Raw genomic sequence first — 21,956 nt, 5'->3', positions numbered from 1 at the left:
TCTTCATTTGCCATTTCAACATCCTCACCCAGTGGCTCTTCGTGGTCTCCATCCTCAGTGATGATTGGGATGTTCCATCGCAGGGCTGTGTTGTGCATCATGCAGCAGGCAACCATGATCTGGCATGCCTTATTGGGTGAGTAGAGGAGGGCTCCAGACCTCTAAATCTGGCCTTCAGGAGCCTATAAACCTGCTCCACTGGCCTCTGTGTTCCTCCATGGGCCTCACTGAAGCTGTTTTCCCCTGGCGTTGTTGGAGTCCTCAGTGGTGCTAACAACCATGGTTGATTAGGATACACAGAGTCTCCAATATGAAAGTAAAAAATATATTGAGCAAAAATATCTCAGCCCATTGTACATTCCTAAACTATGAATAAAGCAAATGATCTTCATGTCATATTGAATTTACCAACAAACCAGGCCTAGGTTGTGACATTTGCAGGAGTATGGTGCTATTCCATAGTACAAAGGAACCATGTGTTGTCCCAGGGAAATGGGCACACACACTTGAGATGTACAAATCAGGTAAGCAAACAACTTGCATATTGATTGAATGGAAGGTCTTCCAATTGGGGTAAACCTGTTCCCTGGTGTGTGGTGGCACCAAGGCAATATGTGCGCTATCAGTTGCTTTAACCACATGTGGTATACCACCCAAAGCATAAAAATCTCCCTTCAAGTTGGCGAAATCCTGATGTTGTGGAACCTGGATGAAGCTGTTGATGTGTTGCATCACTATAAGTTGGTTGTGACACGTCTCCAGATGCTGCCACAGTGTATTGGAACTATCCTGTGGCCACAAAATGAAGTACTGCCATGATTTTCACTATTGGTGGTATTGCTGTTGTACTCCTGTTGTGAGGCAGAAGATTAGGCTCCAACTGATGACATAAATCCAGAATAGTTTTCCTATTCAATCTGATTTTTTTTTATGATGTCCCTTTCCTCTGTGGTGGAAAGGTCTGAAGACTTGAGGTTGTCATCTTCTATCCTTCCCTGGGTTCATGTGTCTGCATTTAAGAAAAGCAAATTATCACTTAAAATGGTCCTATTCTACTTTGATAATCAACACACATTTCATGTCTTTGTAAAAATACATATCTTTTTGTGACATATATGTACACATAATTTTTGTGATATGTTGCAACTTCAAATAACATTAATGGCTATCTAAGGAAGTGGACCACATAGGAGGTGTAACACTCCATGACGGACACAGCCATTGGCTGTGCACGATAGCCAATGGCTGTGTCTGTCGCAGATCGCATATGCCGTGTACTTGTATGCAGCGTATTGGGAAAAAGCTCACTTGCCTACTGAAGCCAACCACATCTCCTCCACTTTTGCTGCGGTTACCGACATCTGGGAGCCAGGATGCCAGGCAAAGCAGGTGACAGGGCCCCTAACTTCTCCCCTGAGTAGTTGGAACTCCTCACCACTGAGGTCCTGTCCCGGTACCGGCAGCTGCATGGGAACCCAGAGAAACAGGTACATGTTTGAATGGGAAATATTTTCTAAGTAGCTTCATACACAGCCTAATTTGTCCTTGTTTGTTCCTGAGTGAAGTGTTCTGATTGGAATGTAGTGAACTGAATAATTTAGCAGGGGACAAAATGATGTTTGACAATGTTTGAAATGTATGTAATTGTAATGAATAGTTATCTGAATGAATAAGCTGACTTTTCAGTTCATTTTACTCACTTGACAAACTGCATGCCCCTTACTTTCAGTGTGGCCAGCAGACACTGTTTCAGTATTGTAAGTCAAAAACTACAGCCATATGTCGAAATGAGAGAAATTTAAAGTGCAAAAAGAAACTTTTAATTTATGGAGGTGTCTGATGTTTTTATCCCATTTTCTGAAAGATGAGTGTCTGTATGTTTTACCCATGTAATGCTATGGTGAAAGGCATATTCTGTGCTGCAAGTATAAATGACACAGGCTCTCAATCACCTTTATAGGTATGTCCCATTACTCCACACACTTGTTCATACATCACCAAAAACCATGGTCTCCCTGACACAGCTGGCAGCCCTTCCACGCTGCCCTTAGTCATTGTATGTGTCTCAAACCGTAGCATATGCCTTTAAAAACATTTGGCATTAAGCCAGTGTAGCTGGGAGTGGGTGTGTGTGCTAATATTGTACAAGTTGTTTTGCCTTTAGTAGCCACAATGATTTGTACTGCTCAGGGGTGGCTCTTACTACTGGAAAGGTTTCAGACCCTTGGCTTAGGTGATGTTTGTGGCCTGGATTTGTAACATTGAAAATGTTGAGGGTACTCAACAGGTCACTGCAAATTAGTATTTCTTAAGAAAAATAAAATTGTGTCACAGCAATACAGGCATACAAAACTTTTCTTTCTTTTTTCTTATCCATACAGGCCAACACCCATCAGAAGAAGGTGATATGGAAGGCCATCGCCAAGAGGGAGCGGACCCTTGGGGTCTTTAAGCAGCACAATGTCTATAAGAGGTGGGAGGACCTACGACGCTGGATCAGAAAGTCATCCGATGTCCAGCTCGGCCAGTCCTCCCAGCATGGGAAGCATGTGTGCTGCACTCTGACCCTCCCCCAATGGCCTGAATACTTGCAGAGGCCTATCCAGACCCTGATGGGCAGTTGAGAGCCCACTAGCAGCATTAAGGGGGTAAAATAATTTAAAATTTCTTATTGGTAGTTAACTATTTTTTCTTACAGCAATGATTAATGGCATCAACAAAATGATTGACACATATCAAGCGCACGAGGATTTCTGGAAGGTGTGCGTTTTGCAAAAGTTATATGATGATGTGTTTTGGTTAATGATTTGTGTTCAAGGATGCCACCAGATTAATTATCTCAAATCAAGGTCTGTTTTGAACAAACACATGCCTGCACAAGAAAAAAGAGTTACTTGTTTTTTTTTTTTTACATGAGGGGCAGTTGTACGACGCAGTTGTGAACCTGTCCGATGTGATGCTCCATTACAAATGTGAGGATGTAGTGTTGGCCCACATACAGATGACGGGGCATGTAATGCACTAATGATACAGTGGATGTTTCTGACTTCATATTGGTAAGTTGGTATTATGACCAAACTAATGACTAGGAACATAATTACAATCAATCAATCAATGGATTTGTAAAGCATGGCTTATTATCCCTGGGTGGGGGGTATCCAGCTGCTCTGGAAAGTGTTGTGCGTCGGTGGCTACTCCTCAAATAGCCAAGTCTTGAGCTTTTTCCTGAAGTCGAGGAGGTTGTGCGATGTGCGCAGGTTTGGGCAGGAGGGAGGTGAGGTCTTTCAAGGACTTTGCGGCAAGGTAGTAGAAGAATCAACCTCTGCTGCATCTGTGCTGGATTCTTGGGACCAGTGAGAGGGTGAGAGTTGTGCACCGGCAGCCAGTGTAGCTCTCTGAAATGGGGGTGATGTTGGCCATTCTGGGCAGGTCTTGGAAGAGTCTCACAGCTGTGTTCTGAAGGGTCTGGAGGTGGTGGAGTATTTGGGAGCAAAGTCTGGCGTAGAGTGCATTTCCGTAGTCTAGTCTGCTGGTGATGATGGCTTGGCTGATTGTCTTTCTGGTTTTGATCGAGATCCATTTGAAGATCTTGTGTAGCATGCGGAGGTTATGGAAGCTGAAGGAGGCCACAGTATTTATCTGTTGTTTGAAGGTAAGATTGCTGTTGATGATGACGCCACGCTTACATGCGTGGTCCCTAAGGGTTGGGGGTTGTCCAAGCGTGGGTGGCCACCAGGACTCATCCCAGGGGATTGGATGCTTCTGAAGATGATCACCTCCGTTTTGTCCATGTTCAGCTTTAGGCAGTTGGATCTCATCCATTTTACGAGATGTGTCATGGTGTTGCTGAAGTTGTCTTTGGGGTGGCATGGTCTTTGGAGACTGAGAGTATTAGTTGCATGTCGGCGAAGGAGATGATGTTGAGTCCATGGAGGCAGACAAGCTCGCCTAACCTGGCCACGTACACATTGAAGAGGGTGAGGCTGACGGAGGATCCCTGAGGGACACCACAAATGTTGTTCTTCGGTTCTGATGTGAAGGGTGGGAGGCGGACCCTCTGGGTGCTGCCTGTGATGAAGGCATGGATCATTTTGAGGGTGTTGCTTTGGATCCCAATTTGGTGGAGTCTGTAGGTGAAGGTGTAATGGGAGGGTGTGTTGAATGCAGCAAAGAGGTCTAAGAGAATAAGGGCTACTTTCACCTGTGGTCCAGAAGGGTCCTGATGTCGTCCGTTGCGGCGATGAGGGTGGTCTCTGTACTGTGTTTGGAGCGGAAACCACATTTGGAGGAGTCTAGCAGGTTGTGTTTTTCAAGATGTTTGGAGAGTTGCTTGTTGATAGCTTTTTCTAGGACATTGGCTGGGAAGGGGAACAGAGAGATGAGGCGGCAATTTTTGAGCTCGCAGGGGTTGGTAAAAGGTTTCTTCAGCAGTGCTTTGACCTCTGCTTGTTTCCATGCTTCCGGGATGGTGGCAGTCTTGATGAAGGTGTTGCAGATGTGAGTAAGGAAGCGGTTGATCTCCTGACCCAGGTTGAAGATGTAAAGTGGCAGGGGTCATTGGATGCACCAGAGTCGGTTGAGTTCGTGAGGGAGGCTGTTTCCTGTATGGATAGTGGCAGCCTGTCTGTGATGAGGTGGCTGGGTGAGTCCTCAGACATAGCCAGAAGGTGATCTATGTCGGTGGGTTGCCGAAGAAAGTTGCTGTAGATGGCTATGATCTTGTCGTGGAAGTTGTCAGCAAGAGAGTGGCAGAGGGTTTGGGAAAGTGGGATCATGTTTACTGTGGCTGCTGGTTGGGAGAACTCTTTGACAATCTTGAAGATTTCCTTTGGGCTGTTGGCGCTTTTCTTGATGCAGCTAAGTAGAGCGACTCTCTTTGATTCTCCTAGGCTTCTCTCAGGTGGCGATGGTACAATGGCAACATTTCCTAGCGACAACATTTGCTAATCATGTTTTATTTGCAAGATTCAAGTCAGTTTATATTGATGGTAGCAGATGAGCATGAAGCCTTACTCCTTCAAAAAATGTGCATGTAAGCCAGTCTGTTTCAACAAACATGACATTTTAGGCAATCTTTAATCATAGAAACAGACAGGAATGTTTACACATTGTTGACAGAGTTGCATGTACCCAACAAACAAAATTTTTGTGTCCTTTGTTGTGTCCAGATGATGAGTCAGTGTTGAAGCACAGGGGTTCCTGATAGGGACTTTTTGCAGATGGACAATGTACATGTTACAAGTTTTTTGGCTTGATATTATTTTTTGTGACGTGAGTTCAGTATTCAAAACAACCAATGTGAGCATGATCGTGAGGGGCCACCCACTCTTACCTGCTGGAAAAAATATATGGATTGGTGCATTGTGGTTCATAAGACGGTCTACGAAAACAAAGGCTGCTATGTGAATTGGGGGAAAGTCTGGGGCAAATGGAATGCCTATAGAGGGAGCCCATGCACTATAACTGCTGTAACAGCTGCAGGGGCGACACCCCCTAATGTGGTCCCTTGAGTTTGGGTATGGGAAGAAAGGGAGGGGTGTGAGCTTTCCTTGACAGTGATGTATACGTTTTTCTGTTTCCAAATGTGTATTTATTTGTCGAATGCTGATTGCTTACAGACAACAGACATGCACTAGACAACAGATAAAAAGCAGCCCACACACACTACTGACACTCTACCCACATGCACCACATTACCCACCACCACAACCACAACACCCACCACCACAGACACATGCACCCCTACAACCACCAGCACACCCATATTATTTACATCACACTCATACAAACATACACAGTCTCTCACACACACCTACATGTAAAACACCCACCAGATGCACACACTCAATCACCAGAACACAGTACACCTCCCAAACCACACACATCCAAACATAGACTCACAGAAAGACACACCAACACCTACCACACGTAAATGCACACACTCACCCGAACATCACACCCATTCCAAGACACACCCACCCAAACATGCACCACATACACCATACCCACATGCACCTGCACAACAGACATACGCACAACACCCATTCCAACTCCCTCTAACTCACAGACCCCATCCTCTTGCACCCCTTCTACCCTTTCTCCTCCAGATGCTTTCTCTCTTGCCCTATCTCTGACCCCTGTCAAACCAAACTCACCCCTCGGAAAAAAAACATAATTTAGGTGCCTGCACTGGATGCCTCCCTTACTGAGGAGGTTGTACTTTGTAGTGTATTGAAGAGGCGAGTTCTGGACCTGGACCTGCAGCCCACAGATCCTATGCAGGACTATTTGGACATTGTAGGAAAGTGCCCATTTTGCCATGGGTAACACCCCCTTCACCCCCAAAACACACACATACACTTTTTGCCTGATATTGATGCTGACTTGACTGAGAGTGTTCTGGGATCCTGCTAACCAGGCCACAGCACCAGTGTTCTTTCACCAAAAATGTTCCATTGCTTCCATAATTGGCACACCCCTGACACAAAGCTAAGTCCCTTGTAAAAAAAGGTACCCCTGGTACCAAAGGCCATGTGGCCAGAGAAAGGTCCCCGTGGGCTACAGCATGTATTTTGCCCTTTGGGGGACCCCTCACCAACCACATGCACATTGCCATTGTAGCTTGTGTGTGCTGGTGCGGAGAAAAAGACAACGTCGACATGGCACCCCTCTCAGGGTGCCATGCCCACAAACCACTGCCTGTGGCATAGGTAAGTCACCCCTCTAGCAGGCCTTACAGCCCTAAGGCAGGGTGCACTATACCACATGTGAGGGTATAGTTGCATGAGCAATATGCCCCTACAGTTTCTAAGTCCATTCTTAGACATTGTAAGTGCAGTGTGGCCATACTGAGTATATGAGCTGGGAGTTTTTCATTACGAACTCCACAGCTCCATAATGGCTTCACTGAAGTCTGGGAAGTTTGGTGTCAAACTTCTCAGCACAATAAACCCACACTGATGCTAGTGTTGGAGTTATTGAAAAATTCACCCAGGGGGCATCTTGGATATCCCCCTGTATGTTAGCCAAACTTCTAGTGCAGGACTGACTGGTCTGTGTCAGCCTGCCACTTTCAGACTACTTTCTGACCACATGGGGTGAGAGCCTTTGTGCTCTCTGTGGCCAGAAACAAAGGCTGCACTGGGTGAAGGTGCTTAACACCTCCCCCCCTTCACGAACTGTAAAACCTAGCGGTGAGCCTCAAATGCTCAGGCTTCTTGTTACAGTGCCCCAGGGCACTCCAGCTAGTGGAGATACCCGCCCCCCAGACAAAGCCCCACTTTTGGCAGCAAGTCCGGTGGAAAAATTAGGGAGAACAAGGAGGAGTGACCACTTCAACTAGGACCACCCATAAGGTGACCAGAGCTGAAGTGATGCCCTCCTTGCAAAATCCTCCATCTTGGTTTGGAGGACATGGACCAATAGGGTTAGGTCTGTGTCTCCCTCCCCAAAGGGAGTGGACACTGGAATGGTGTCCATTGGCCCCTGTAATGCTCCTAAATCTAGGATGTAAGGGCTCCCCTGAACCTTGCTTGTCAGATTCCTGGCAAACTCAAGAAGACGACAAGACAAAAGAAAAAGGACTGCTTAGCTGACCACCAGCAGAGAAGACTGAAGACACTAACTAATTTGGCCCCAGCCCTACAGGCCTGTCTCCAGCTTCCAAAATCCTGCTACAAAAAGGTGGCGCATCCTGCAGGACCATCATCCTCTTAAAAGCCTCAAGAGGACTGCCTGCACCTCAGATGACCAGGATATCTTGTGGGCAATGATCCTGTCCAGAAAGTCCAGGAAAGGACTTCAGAACCGCCCCAGAACAGCGAGTCCTGCCCACTCCACACCCGACACCCATGCCTGTGCCAGGTGGCTGAACTGACTAGAGCTGGTCCCCAGGTGATTCTGAGCTAGTGTCTACCCTAGGTTGACTGCTCCTGTTTAACACGATGACACCTGCAGCCTAAATCCGGAGGACCCCCCTGACTGCGAGAGAACTGGAGGAAGACTTCCAATGCCTAAAGGTACCCCTGCACCCGCAGTCCCCTGGCCTTGGGAAATCCGACCACTGGTCCAGCAACGTTCAGCAGGCAGCCTTCCTCTTTGTCCAGCCTGTTATTTTTCGGAACCAACCCCCTGGACCTAGTCTGCAGCATTTTTGTGACCCCCGGGGACCTCCTATCAAAAAGCATTGGGAGCCCGACACCAAGTTTGCACCATGCACCAGGCCACCCCTGTTCCGCTGAGGGTGTGTGTTTGGTGCTGACCTGTTGGCTCCTACCCACCCCTGTGCTCACCTAAACCCCCCCAGGTCTTCCCTCCGAAGAAGCAGGTGCTTCTCTGCAAGCAGGCCTGATTCTGAGAGCTCCCAATCTCCATAGGACTCCATTTTAAATCCTGCATCATCTTTGACCTCTGCATCCGGCAGGCCCCATGTTGCTGGTGGTGGGTGTCCGGGGTTGACTTGAAGCTCAACCTGTGGCCAACCTAACTCCCAAAGAGTGAAACTGTAAGTCTTGTACTTACCTCAAAACTTTACTAACTTTTCTCCCCTCCTAGAAAGTGCACTGTCAGCTTGCATTGCTACACTAATCGATCAGACCATACCAATTTATTTTTAAGCCTCCAAATTACTTTACATCTACACAACATTTTCAAATGTTCAGTTTTATCTTATGCTTTTTAAAAACATGTGTATATATACTTTATTAATCTGATATTATTTAATTTTTGAAGCAGTTGTGGACCCCCCCCCCCCCCCTGAGCAGGTGTCACAGATCCCCAGGGTTCCCTTAGACTACAGCTTAAGAACACCTGGATCCGTAGATGGAAGGGTGAAATGGTAAAGGGGATTCTCCTAAGGAGAGTTGGGGGTGTGCTCACTTGGAGTCCTCAGGTTGATTAGAGGTATGTTTAAGTGGGAACCTTTTAATTTTCTAGTTACTCACTTAATACCAGGTTTTTAAAGACTGGTTTTTCTCAGTGTCAACACCTTTTCTCTCCACGTGTTCAGATCACTACTTGGTACAGAGAGATTAGTTACAGTCCAGAGGAACATTTAACAGGTTAGAAAAATAGTGAAATGAAATGTCTGCACTATGTATATGTTTTAGCAGGCAGATACAGGTTTTAACTACAGATATGTAGTTAAAAAGAACGTGGTAGAGAATAAATAAATTGGTGCCAAATAAAGTACATTGGATGAACATATTTATTGCGAGATGTCGTTTTAGAGAAAGGGATTATTAGGAGACCAATCATAGAAAGGTAAAATGTAGCTTAAGTCATTTCCGTATCCAGTTCCTGGAAACCCATACTTGCAATTTTCAGCACCCTGAAAATATAGCTTCTGCCTTTCTGAGGGAACCATTCTTCCCTTTTTAACTTGGTTATCAGTTGAGGCCGTGTTTGGGAAACAGTTCAGCTGAGCATATTTTCTCATTTGCATCTCTCTCCACTTTGCCTTCTCAGCCTGGCAGTTAGCGAACTCTTTCTTTTTATAAAGTGCATCTTAGACATCCTCTGGTCCAGTGAGCTAAACTTATGTTTACAAATGAATTAGAATTTATAACTGCGGGGCCAAACCTACGTTGACCTGTTTTCTAAGAGGTGTTTTTATGTTCCAGAATTTCAGCAGTTTTAGATTTTAATGAATGATTGTGGCCACAATTCTTTTTCACTTCTAGGTAATCCAAAATATCTAATTAACATTGCACTCCTCCTAAGTTACTGTTTGTCCTCCTTTTCAGCATGTTACTATATACTGTAATCTATTCTGACTATTGCTGTAGTCAATGTTCTGTGTTTTGGGGTTATAGTAATATTGCTTGGATTTGTCTCCTATCCATGCTTAGCTGTCTTATTTCAATATAATTTGTCAAATTATGTTCCTCACTGAACACGTTTTAATTGCTTAGATTCTCTTGTATTACTGTTCCACTAGACTTTCTGTGGGTTGCCCTTTTTATGATAAAACATGAAAAGTGCCCTGTATTTGGGTCGCCTCCCAGTGGTGGGTCGTGAGCTGGTTTTTGGTGGGTCATGAAAGTTCAAGCAATAAATTGAGATGCCTTTAAGTTCTGTATTGATCTTGTCCAATTTGCTGCACTTCAAACACAGAGATTAAATGCGATGCTAGTCTTCTCACAAATGGCTGCTTATTTTTAACATGGATTTGTTTATGAACCCATTTTGCAGTCAGAGGAAGTAAAATAAAGGGAATTATGAGACAATCTTGCAGGAAAGGCTGCACAATGTAATTTTGTGTAATACACAAAGCTGTAAATACCTGTAAATGAACTGTTCTCGTTCAGCAGTTAGGAAAACACATTAAGCCCTTTATTGTAATTCTGAAGCGTGATTTTAATATTATCAAAACCAAGACACTTTACTTGGTGATGCACAAATGACAAGTATTAACTTGTCCACATTCTCATTTATGTGGAATTTAGTTTTATCAGTAAATTTAGTGGCCGTTTCATTGTAAAATGTGCTGTCTGTAGATGACAGTGTGCTACCATATGATGCTTTAGCTACCTTAAAACATCCCCCACCTGATGTCCATTAAAACTAGGTGAGTCACAAACGTTTGTCATTCATAAAATTGGCTTGTAGTTTTAAAACGTTTGGGAAGGACTTATTTGCACAGTTTTAAATGTGAACTCACCTCATCACTTCAGGGTGGCCATTTTTGGGTCAGGAGTTAGCTTTTCCCAGCCTCATGATTTCCAAAAACAAAACCTCCTTATAAAAACAAATAGAGGGGCTTTCAATCATTCCTCTTAATCCACTGGCCTGTGTCATTCACATTTTGCTTCTGCCTACCTCAGACTACAGTATGGGGCAGTGGCTCAGCCCACTTCAGCCATTGGCTCTCACTGTCAGTGATGACATTTCGCTCTTGCACATAAAAAGTAGTTTCATTTTAGTTCTGGGGCAGGTAGCCATACCTCTGCTTTGATTTTCGATCTTATTTCATTTTTTTAATTTTTGGATGGATTATTTGTGTTTTGTTTTTTGCAAATATATGAATGCCACCTTTAGAGAAATCTGCATTTTTACCTTTTATATATGTTTTTTTTATTATGTGTACATATAAAATGTCTAGTGCATAAATTAATAAATACATTCTAGCCTTGGCAAGGCCTGACATATAAGCTGTGCCAATGCATGCACATCTCTGGCCTCTGACAGAGTATAGTGTAGAACTGATTTGCACATTAATTAATGGCTAAACCTCCATAGAATATTTCCTGCAAAAATGGAAAGCAGGTGTGGAAAGTCATATGAATGAGTGGTGCAATGAAATCGGCAAAGTGGGTCATGAACTCACAGTTCTATGACAGTTCAAGCCAACATGAGTTACCTTAACACTCTTGACTGCAAACGTTCAATGCAGACGCACAGTTATTTATGATAATAGTCTGCATGTGTGCAATGAAAAACCGATTGCTGGTCTCTATAAATCACTATTTTTATAGGAGTCACTTTATTCAACTATAGTATTTTGGGGCACATAGTACAATATAGAACAAAAATGTGATTGTGCATGTTGGCTTTTTAAGACCAGCTTTGTATGAACTTGTGTTTAATTGTGTTTTCAGTAAAGCTGGCCATTTGGGAAGCTTCCCTGGATACTTTCGTAGAGTCTATACAGTACATTCCAGAGGTAAATTGGCAGCTTTTATATTGCATTTGCTTTTTTAAATTTATTTACAATTTTTTTAATTATTTACTGTAAATAGATTTTGATCTTGTAGTGCTAGTATAAAAATATATATAGTACAATGAATAGGAATACTTATTCCACAGACTTGATCATATACATTTTTAATAAAAAGGTAGGGATTAAGCAGGGCGAAAAACTGATGGAGTTCTGTAATGGCTGCGTGCCTGAATAACCCAACAGAGGCTCCCTTTACTTGGGCTGTGCTTTCTCTCCCAAGCAGTTATATACCAGATTGGTGGTGGATCCTGCTCGATGGTTGCACTTTGCAAGGAGGAGGCAAAATGGTCTTTGATAACAGAGGGTGCGGCCTGGTCATTTTCTGGGGCAGTGGGTGGGGTCAGGGTTTGGTCTCAGGAACATGCAGGTTGTAAGAATTTGGTTTATTATTTGAAAAGGTGCCCTTTCCACTCAAGTAATAAAGGCAGTTCTTGTTAGGGTGAACCAAAAAGTCACTAAATAAACCTGTGCATGACCCTCTGGTAACTTGGCATAAAAGCAGCCAGGAATACCTTGGAGGCACTGTGTAACATATTTATGCAGCACTCAAACATTAATAAAGTGAAAACCAAACATATGAAAAATCCCAATTTAGATAGAGTATAAAATGACACAAACATGACAAAAATCCAATAAGTCGTACCAGAGTGATGATTTTTGAAAGTTTTCAGTGAAAATAGCACCAAAATTCACAAATCGCTACTTATAGTTTTGTGGTCACACTGGACTGAGTCAAAGTTTTAACTTCAGGTTGACCACAATGGCGAGCTGGTTGGACACATAAACAAGGTTGATCCCAATAAAGAGTTTAACTTTTCATGAAGTACAGTGTGACACGAAGAGCCTCAGCCAGAGCTTCTCATTGCCGATAGCCACAAAGAGATAGTTGTTGGTGTGGTGAGCAGGTCGCCGTTGGAGATTCTTGTTGGTGGCATTCACGAGCTATCATTGCTGATGCAAAAGGAAGGTTGCTGTCGGATCTTCCTGTCGGCTGGAGACACGGGCGATTGTTCATAGTCGAGAGGAGCCCTAAACTTCTGGGCTTTTAACTATAAATCCAGTTCTTGCAGTTTTGAAGTAGGAGGAGTACACTCTGACATCAGCCAAAGGTCCAGGAGCTGTGGAGGCGCCTCTTTGGAATCAGGACTTGCTGCAGCAGCAGGGCTCCGGGTGGTCGTGGTGGTGCTGGCCAGATGGACAGTTGAAGGGAAGGCCTCTGGAAGCTTTTTTGTGGCCCTGTAGCTCAAATATGATGTCAGCCAACTTGGAGTCACTTCTGGGAATTGTGGGTTTCAAGCAAGCCAGGGCAATCCTTCTTCTTCATCTTTCATGGGTCCAGGAGTGTTCTGGTGAGAGGTTCTGAGGGTGCCACTTTTATACCCAGTGCCAGCCTGTTTGTGGGGGCACTTCTTTTCGACCCCTAAACTGGTTCTGGTCAGTTTTTCCTCTTCCTTGGGTGTGGCCTAGGATGATAGAGAGCAGACAGACCCAGGTGTCAGCTGCATTTGCCAGTGACAAAGCAGGCAGCTTCTGGATTCAAAAGCAAACAAACACAAATGATGAACGGAATGCAGAACCAATAAAACATTCACCCCCAGTCACTTATCTGTGTTTAATCCATCAATTCTTTAGCTCAATATGCCACCCCAGTTTGGACCCAGCCATATGCAAATCAGTCTTGACCCAGTTCCCAATGGGAACAGTCCAGCCAGAACTGCCAGGCCAGGTCCTCCCTGGACTGGAAACAAGTATCCTGGGACCGGTTTCAAGGTATCAGTCTTCATCAGCCAGGATAGCTTCAATCCAGTGGCATAGTGAGCCGTGGACCCACGTCTGGGCATATCCGGTGCACTTATGGCGACTAAAGCAAACAAACAAAAATGATGGACAGAATGCAGAACCAATCAAACATTCATCCCCAGTCACAGATGTGGGTTTAATCCATCAATTATTTTGCTCACCGTGCCCCCCCTTGATGGGACCCAGCCATATGCAAATCAGTCTTTACCCTGTTCCCCATGGGAACAGTCCAGCCCGAACTGTGAGGCCAGGTCCTCCCTGGCCCGGAAACAAGCATCCTGGACCGGAAACAAGCATCCTGGGACCAGTTTTCAGGGTATCACCCTTCATCAGGCAGGCTAGCTTGAATCCAGTGGCGTAGTGAGCCCAGGACCCATGTCTGGGCATACCCGGTGCACTTAAGGCAACAAAAGCAAACAAACACAAATGATGGACGGTGAGCGGAACCAATCAAACATTCACCCCCCAGTCAGACCTGGGTTTAGTCCATCAATTCTTTAGCTCACCATGCCACCCCAGTTTGGACCCAGCCATATGCAAATCAGTCTTGATCCTGTTCCTCATGGGAACAGTCTAGCCCGAACTGGAGTCAGGAAGTGGGTAGACAGAACCTCAGGCTACCCTTTGAAGCTCCAGAAGGGATGAGTACAAGAACCCAGGCCATCCTGTTCAGGAGATGAACACTCTTCCACACACACTACGCCCTTTTGTCTCCTGTCCGGAGTGGATACCGTGGACACTGGAGGAAAGGCATATTTGGCTCAGGTAGGAAAATAGCAACTTTTTAAAAGTGGCATTTGTAGAATAATAAATTAAAATTGGACTTTACCATTAGAGGGGATTTTAAATTACATTCAAAATCAAACAAATTGAAGAACCTTTTCTCTACCTCCTCCCAAACTGAGGCTATCACATATTAGGCATAATAAATTAATGCAATGTTAGTCAATGTGATAAGTAGCCTTGTCACATTGAAAAATGACATTAGAAGGTCACTAGCAGGAAATGCAAAACTTAAGTACACTTGTTGTACTCTTTAAATACCATGCACCCTGTCCTATGAGCCTTTAGGGCGTATCTCATAGGTAGGTTTAGGCCTGGCAAAAGGTTTTCACTGTAGGCTGCTGTGGCAGGCCTGAGACTGTTTTACAGTGCTTCTGCCCACTTGTAGCATTTAATTTACAGGTCCTGGGTGCATATAGTACCCTTTACTAGGGACTTATGAGTACATTAATTGTGCCAATTTGGGGGTATACAATATCAACGTGTTTTGAAGGGAGACCACAAGCACTTTACAGCTGATTTGCAGGAGTAAAGTGTGTATATTCGTAATGCGAAATAAGTGGGTTCTGCAAGAATAGATAAGTGAAGGCAAAAATCTTTGGGAATACTACTCAAAAGATGCTCATTTCCAACACAGGTCATAGGTCTAACTAGAAGCCACTAGTAGAAAGGGATTTGACAAACAGCAAGCACGGATGATGACTGTACACACGAACATGCTTTATCTTTATTAACCTCTTCGCTGCCATGCCTCCTCCCCCCCCGCCTCCTGTCTCAAGCCTTTTTTTTGGCTAATTGGGGCAGTTCGCGCTTAGGCCCTCATAACGTTTTGTCCACATAAACTACCCACGCCAAATTTGTGTCCTTGTTTTCCAACATCCTTGGATTCTAGAGGTACCCAGAGTTTGTGGGTTCCCCTGGAGGAGACCAAGAAATTAGTCAAGATACAGCTAAAATGTATATTTTTTTTAAATGGGAAAAAAGGGCTATAGAAGAAAGCTTGTGGTTTCCTTCCCCTGAAAATGGCATCAACAAAGGGTTTGTGGTGCTAAAATCACCATCTTCCTAGCTTTCAGTAACAAGCAGACTTGAATCAGAAAACTAAATTTTTCAACACAAATTTGGCATTTTACTGGGAAATACTCCATGTTTACAATTTTTTGTGCTTTCAGCCTCCTTCCAGTTAGTGACAGGAATGGGTGTAAAACTAATGCTGGATCTCAGACAGCTAAACATTTCTCAAAAGTAGGCAAAATTCGGAATTCATAGGTCTCTCTGAGACACATAGCAACATGTGTTTGTATAACTTGCCTCTAACGCATCAGTTATTCCTTTCATATGCATTTTCGTTGCAGGTGGTTCAAGATTAAAATATACATGATTAGCTGTTCATTGATGTTTGTTTGATATTTGTATATCATGAGGTTTGCAATAGTATTTCTTGTGATCATTTGTCACTAATATCTATTTCAGTAAGCAAGATGTCTTTGGTTCTTTGCATCATGTGGGAGATGTTCTGTGTTTTCAGAATCACTGCAGTAAGTTAGACCTTACAGTTACAATCTTAATCCCTTTGGTGCCGAGGACGGAACGGGTCTGTCCTCATCACATGACCACAGACTCCCTATGCTGTTTACAATAGTGGAATTTCCTTTTTTATTATTGATCCTCTGGAGCAGGGGAAGAGCTTCTCCCGCTGCCCAAGGCATTTTATTTTTGTTCAGTGTAATGACGAGTGCACATGGCATGCTGACGTCATTACACCTAAAGTAAAAGTGAAATGAGCCGATTGGCTCATTTCACTTTCACTCCTTCAGTGCTCAGGGGGCTACCTCAGCACCAAAGCACACACAAGAGGTATCGTTGAAACGGGGGGTAAATCTCCTCTTTCCAATGGTACCTTTCCCAAGCGTTTTGATGGAACCCGCATGTGGCGACGTGTGGTGCGGTTACCACCTGCACTTTATCTGCTGGTCTATGTGGTCGTGGCCTAGGACCCGCCTCGTTCCTACCTCCACTCAGCAGGGGGGCACGAGCAGTCCCAAGTTCTTCTCTGTCGGTGGGGGCTCACATGAAATGGGCAGGAGAGGAAGTGTAGCCCCAATTCATTGTACAGTTCTGTGCACACATCCTCTGCGTCCTCAGTCTACAGGTGGACAGGAGTTATGGGGTGAAAAGTTATGCTGCAGTGTCTAGAGGGTTTGATCGTGTTACCTCCAGGGCCTCTTGCAAATGATGCCATTGCCCCACATCCACTTGCTGCCTCTTGTCAGACACACCAGTGGAGGAATGAGCACCCCCGGGGGCTGAATATAGAGTGTGGTCCTACTTCATGAATGTAAGAAGAATTTGGTGGGCCTTAATAATAGGGCCTAGCTTGATGGAATTGTCATGTCCACTCTGGATGGCAATCCAGTGATTTTTCAAACCTCTTACCAAGGAGAGGGGTCAGCAGCCTAAAATCTCTGTCCACAATCAGTGGGCTGCACAACAAATGTAGAGATGATGGGGGGAAGGCTCTGCGACCCTGGCGGGGGTGGCAGAGGGCCACATAGCCCCCCCTTTAGGCGCGCACTTGTCCCCTTTCCCCACAGAGATACACACGACTGGTTGGTGCTGTGCAGTGTTCACTTCCTTCACCATGGGGGCATCGCATGGTACAAAACTGCTGGTATGACAGAATGGGGTGGGGGTGTGACTTTAGCCGCCATAGTTTTATGCTGGACAGGGCCGTATTTGGAGACAAAAGGCCTGTCTTCCACTCGGCTTCCAATTCAGGGTCACAGAAGCCCAGTGTCACCAACAGTGTTTTCGCATGTTCATGGGGGACACAATCCAGGTCCAGGCACAATCATGCTGATTCCCCTTCCTGGGTGAAACTTAACATGGGTCTTCCAAGTGGGGATGTCGGCGGGTTAAAACGGGATTGTGGATTTACGAGAGGAGCAAACCTAAAACCCGGCCTAGTCCACCCATCCCCCTCCATTTCTGTATAGAAGGTTGAAGCATGCAACAGTGGACATTTGGCTTAGCCTTTCAAAATTCCATGGAAAACACTTTGACAGTATAAACTATCCTCATTTTTGGTTACCTGAACAACTTGAGGCATTGAAAAAGCACCAAATGGTGTGAAGACATAAGGAATAACTTAATTGATAATCAATTGACAACCATTTGCTCTAAGCATTGATCCAATCACCAGAGATGGGCTAAAATCACCATCTTCCCAACTTTCATGAACAGGCAGACTTGATTCGGAAAACCACACTTTCTAACACAGTTTTGTCTTTTTCCTGTGAGGTACCCCATTTTCTCTCTCTTTTGTGCTTTCAACCTTCTTCCAGTTTGTGGTGGAAACAGGTGTGGAACCTATGGTGGATTCTGTTGTGCTATATGTCTCTAAAAACTAGACAAAATGTTGAATTCAGCAAGGGGTCATTTGTGTAAATCCTTAAAGGTTTTTTCAAAGAAACCAAGGGCCATATGTACGAGCACTTTTTCCCATAGACACAGAATGGGTAAAAACCTTTGCTACATCCGGCCCTAAGTGTTGAAATAAAAAATATTGAACATTAGTAGGAAGAAACAGGCATTTGTGACAACAGTTTCATTTGTAACTTCTCCGCACAGTAGCCGATTCCCAAAAGCTCTATACCATTACACCTGCTAGACCTTTCTGGTGTGGTGGTGGGAATATATAGGGTTTGTGGGTTTTCCAAGAATTTGAGGTACCCAGAGCCAATAAGTGAGCTGCACCTTGCAATGTTTTTTTCCATTGTGTACAGAGTATAGAGTATTTCATATGGTAAAATATAAATAAGGAAAAGAGGGTATCAAGGAAACCTATGTATTTCCAAAATGGGCACAAGAAATGGAATTTAGAAGCAGGCTTTATTTGCACATCTCTGAATTAGTGGGTACCCCTACTAGCATGGGCATTAGAGGGCACATCAAAATTGCTTATTTCTTACACATTGTCTTACATTTGGCAGGTGCAAATGCAGAAAAATACAATTGGTAATAACACTTGTACATTCTGTGTTCCTCTAAGTCTCCCCATTAAAATGGTAACTCACTTATGTCGGTAGGCCTTGTGCCCGAATCAGGAAATGGCCCAAAACCCAACATGGATACATTACACTTTTCCACACAAAACTGATCTGTTTTGTGCAAAGTGGGTATCTGTGGTTTTTGGGCCCTACCTCAGCTGGTACCTAGGGAAACCTAGCAAACCTGCACATATTTAAAAACTAGACACCCAATGGAATCCAGGATGGGGTGAATTACACGGATCGGATCAGGTTGTTTTACCCAGACTCCCTTGAAAACTTAAAACGTTGACTAAAAATAAAACACATTTTCCTCACATTTCTGTGGTGGAAAGTTCTGGAATTTGCACAGAGCTGCAAATCTCCTTCCACCCAGCATTCTCCAAAGTCTTCTCAGGAAAATGGTATCTCACTTGTGTGGGTAGGCCTAGTGCCTGTGACAGGAAACAGCCCAAAACACAACATGGATACGTCGAATTTCTCCATGCAAAACTGACCAGTTTTTTGCACATTGGGAAGCAGTGGACTGGTGTTACACTGAGGGGTTCATCCGAGATACATTCTACCCCTATTGCTTAGACGTCGGCGATCAAAATCATTACGTGGAATGTTTGGGGTATAGGCACTGCGGGGAAAAAGACATGCAGTTCAACAATAGTTAAGGAGGCGGGATGCGCACATAGCATTGCTACAAGAGACATATGTCATGGGTGGGGAGAATAGTCAACTGCAGAGGGGTTGGAGGGGGCAGTGCCTATGCACCACATACTAAGGCTTTGCCTGTGTGACCTTAATCAGGATAATGCCAGGGGTCCCCTTTTGCCCCCATCCAGTGGCCGTTTGCTGCTTGGCTGGTTCTGGATCTGAAAAAGGTGTTTGTTACAGTGGATTGGGACTATCTATTCTCTACCCTGACTACTTTTGGCATGGTGGAAAGACTGCTAGAGATAATACTGCTTTTTTATGTGGAACCAGTGACACGAGTTAAAATCGGGCCCTGTATTTCTCTCCCCTTCCAGGTGACTAGAGGGACACAGCAATGTTGTCCGCTGTCCCCATTACTCATCCCCCTAGCCATGGAGCCCTTGGCTCAGAGGCTGTGTCAGATAGGGCAGGAGTGTGGCATTCTAGTAGATGCAGAAACACACATGGCCTCGCTATATGTGGATGATGTGTTGGTTTATGTCCGTGACATTTGGGTAGTCATAACGCAAATCCAGACTATCCTGTAGGAATTCCAAGCCTCTTTCGGTTTGCGAGTGAAATGGGCTAATTCCAGCTTATTTCAATTGAGCCAAAATTGCCCTCAACAAGATTTCATCATAGACACTCACCTGATGAAGTAGGAGCCTCACATGTTCCATTATCTGAGTATCAACATCTACCATGAGGCAAGGGATTTGGTTGATGCCAATCTTACAAAGGCCATAGCCTCCCTAAGACCCCAAATGGCTGTTTAGAGTTCGCTGCCACTTACAGTACAGAGTAGTGTCCTTGTCCTAAAGGGTAATGGTAATGCTACCTCATTTGCTTCACTATTTTCATAATCTCCCAGTCCACATACTAAGGTCCCTGTCCCATGCCCTACACTCAGTGCTGGGAACTTTTATCTGGAATAAGGGTCGTCACTGCGTAGCGCATTGCAAATTGCAACTGCCCTTCAGTAAGGAAGGCTCAGGGGCCCCAAACTTCGAACATTATTATCTGGCAAGACCGCTTCAGTTGCCTGCGCACTGGCTGGCAAGGACGTTATGCAGAAGAGTTGGGACTTCCCACAACTGCACAAGAATGTGGTGCGGCACAACAAACTTTCCTTCCACATGCAAGACTCTCACAATGGCCAAATGGGTTCCTGCCTATAGCATTTGTGTGCCGTAACCGTAGCTTAAGACTCATACAGAGAATGTCTTGTCATTCCCCCTATAGCCCGGTACAGTCCATATCCACGTTCAAGAGCAGGATGGGCATTTGGAGCGAGACAGGCGTTGGCATGCTAGGTGCATTATTTCAGGAAAGCAGGCTCAAGCTCTACGGACAGCTGCAGGAGGAGTATGGGCTCCCGACGGGTCATTTGTTAGCGCATAGGCACTTATTGCCAGGGCTAGAAGGGCTTTGGGGCATAACGGACTTAGAACCGGACCAACACCCCCTGATACATACTCTACACATAACAGGGAGCAGGGGCTCAAGCTCATCACCTGGTTTGTCCGAGCACTTGCACATTCCACACAAGGCCTGTTAATGGCGACCCACAGAGAATGGGAAGGAGATCTGGACAGGGAGTTCTCAAGTAAAGAGTGAGAGAAAGTTATCGAGTATCCTAGGAAAGCCTTGGTAACACGAAATTTCAGTGCATCCAATATAACATTTTACACAGGGCTTATCCCACACCTACCTCACTCTCCCGCATGTTTGGATCCATGTCAGCATGTACAAGATGTCAGCAACTAGGGGCTGATAGGATACATATGTTCTGGGACTGTTCTGAGACAACGGAGTTATGGGCCTCAATTTCCAGTGCAGTAGAACAGGTGACCGGTCGCACGGATGTGTGCATGAAGGTGGTCTGTTTAAACGATCGAACTGTAGCAGTGTAGCACACTGGCGAGCGGCGACACTTAAGTGGCACAGAGACGAGAGGAAGCTTGTGGCCTATGCAAATACCCTATAGCAGCAGAATTGGGGGTGCTACTTCTAGAATTACAAGCATACCAGGAGGAGGCGGACGATTCCTAGGGCGGGCATAGCTGTCTACTACCAGTCCCCCCCCTGTATCCCATCATACCCCCCCCCCGCCTACTCCCTATTATCCCTAGAAACATTTGTACTATAAGATATAACCTGTTGTGATTAGTACGGACCCCTCCTGGATAGGACATGTTACATTACAGTCATCTTTAACACATTATAGGAAACATCACATAAGTGGTTACTTGTTGTTGAGTTGTATTATGGTTTACAAGTACTGAACATTATACTCCTGAGCTTGATTATGTTATCCTGTGTGATGGATTCACTATAAATATGGATGCATAATGGCATTGCTCTAACAATAGTAATTGCAAAGTTACACAAAATGCTAATAAAAATGGTTACAAACAAAAACCTTCTATACGGACATCTCTATATGTTCTCCTAACTCCATCTCAGATAGACATTCACTGTGAATGTATATCTGATTTAGTTTAATCACTCTTAATGACCTTGGTGACTTTTATTTACGTTCAAATTGTGGTTTAAACCATAACATTACAAATACATTACAAATATCACACGTTATAGTACAGCTCACTACATATTTAAGTGACCATTTAGTATTTAAACTAAAGAGCCGAAAGCATAGTCCAAATGCTCCATGGTTTCAGGTTCATCCACTTAAGCATAGCATGGAGTCATGTGGTTCTGTTCAGTACTTTTGAGATACTAGTGTATGAACAAGCGATTGAGTGGACATCGAAGAGTGAAAATCTGGAGACTATATGGCTTGTGAAATCTTTTGTATTTAATATAAATCTTAAAAGTGGCTTACATCCCGCCCTACTTTTCATTGGTTTGTGTGCTTGCGACTTACTTTTCCTCTGGTTCTGTTGACTGTAGCATGCTAT

General features: G+C 44.5%; 1 protein-coding gene across 4 annotated transcripts in view; it reads left to right on the top strand.

Moving 5' to 3' along the window:
* RMND1 (required for meiotic nuclear division 1 homolog) overlaps positions 1–21,956 on the top strand; it is a 221,251-nt gene that overhangs the window by 95,493 nt on the left and 103,802 nt on the right. For all 4 annotated transcript variants that reach the window (XM_069228413.1, XM_069228415.1, XM_069228417.1 and 1 more), the window contains one exon: positions 11,598–11,662. In XM_069228413.1, coding sequence (XP_069084514.1) covers positions 11,598–11,662 — 65 coding nt within the window. The remainder of the gene's footprint in view (positions 1–11,597; positions 11,663–21,956) is intronic.

This window comes from Pleurodeles waltl, chromosome 4_1, assembly GCF_031143425.1.
Source record: "Pleurodeles waltl isolate 20211129_DDA chromosome 4_1, aPleWal1.hap1.20221129, whole genome shotgun sequence".
NCBI lineage: Eukaryota > Metazoa > Chordata > Amphibia > Caudata > Salamandridae > Pleurodeles > Pleurodeles waltl.
Note: the sequence above shows the minus strand (reverse complement) of the source record. Positions and strands in the feature narration are given on the sequence as shown.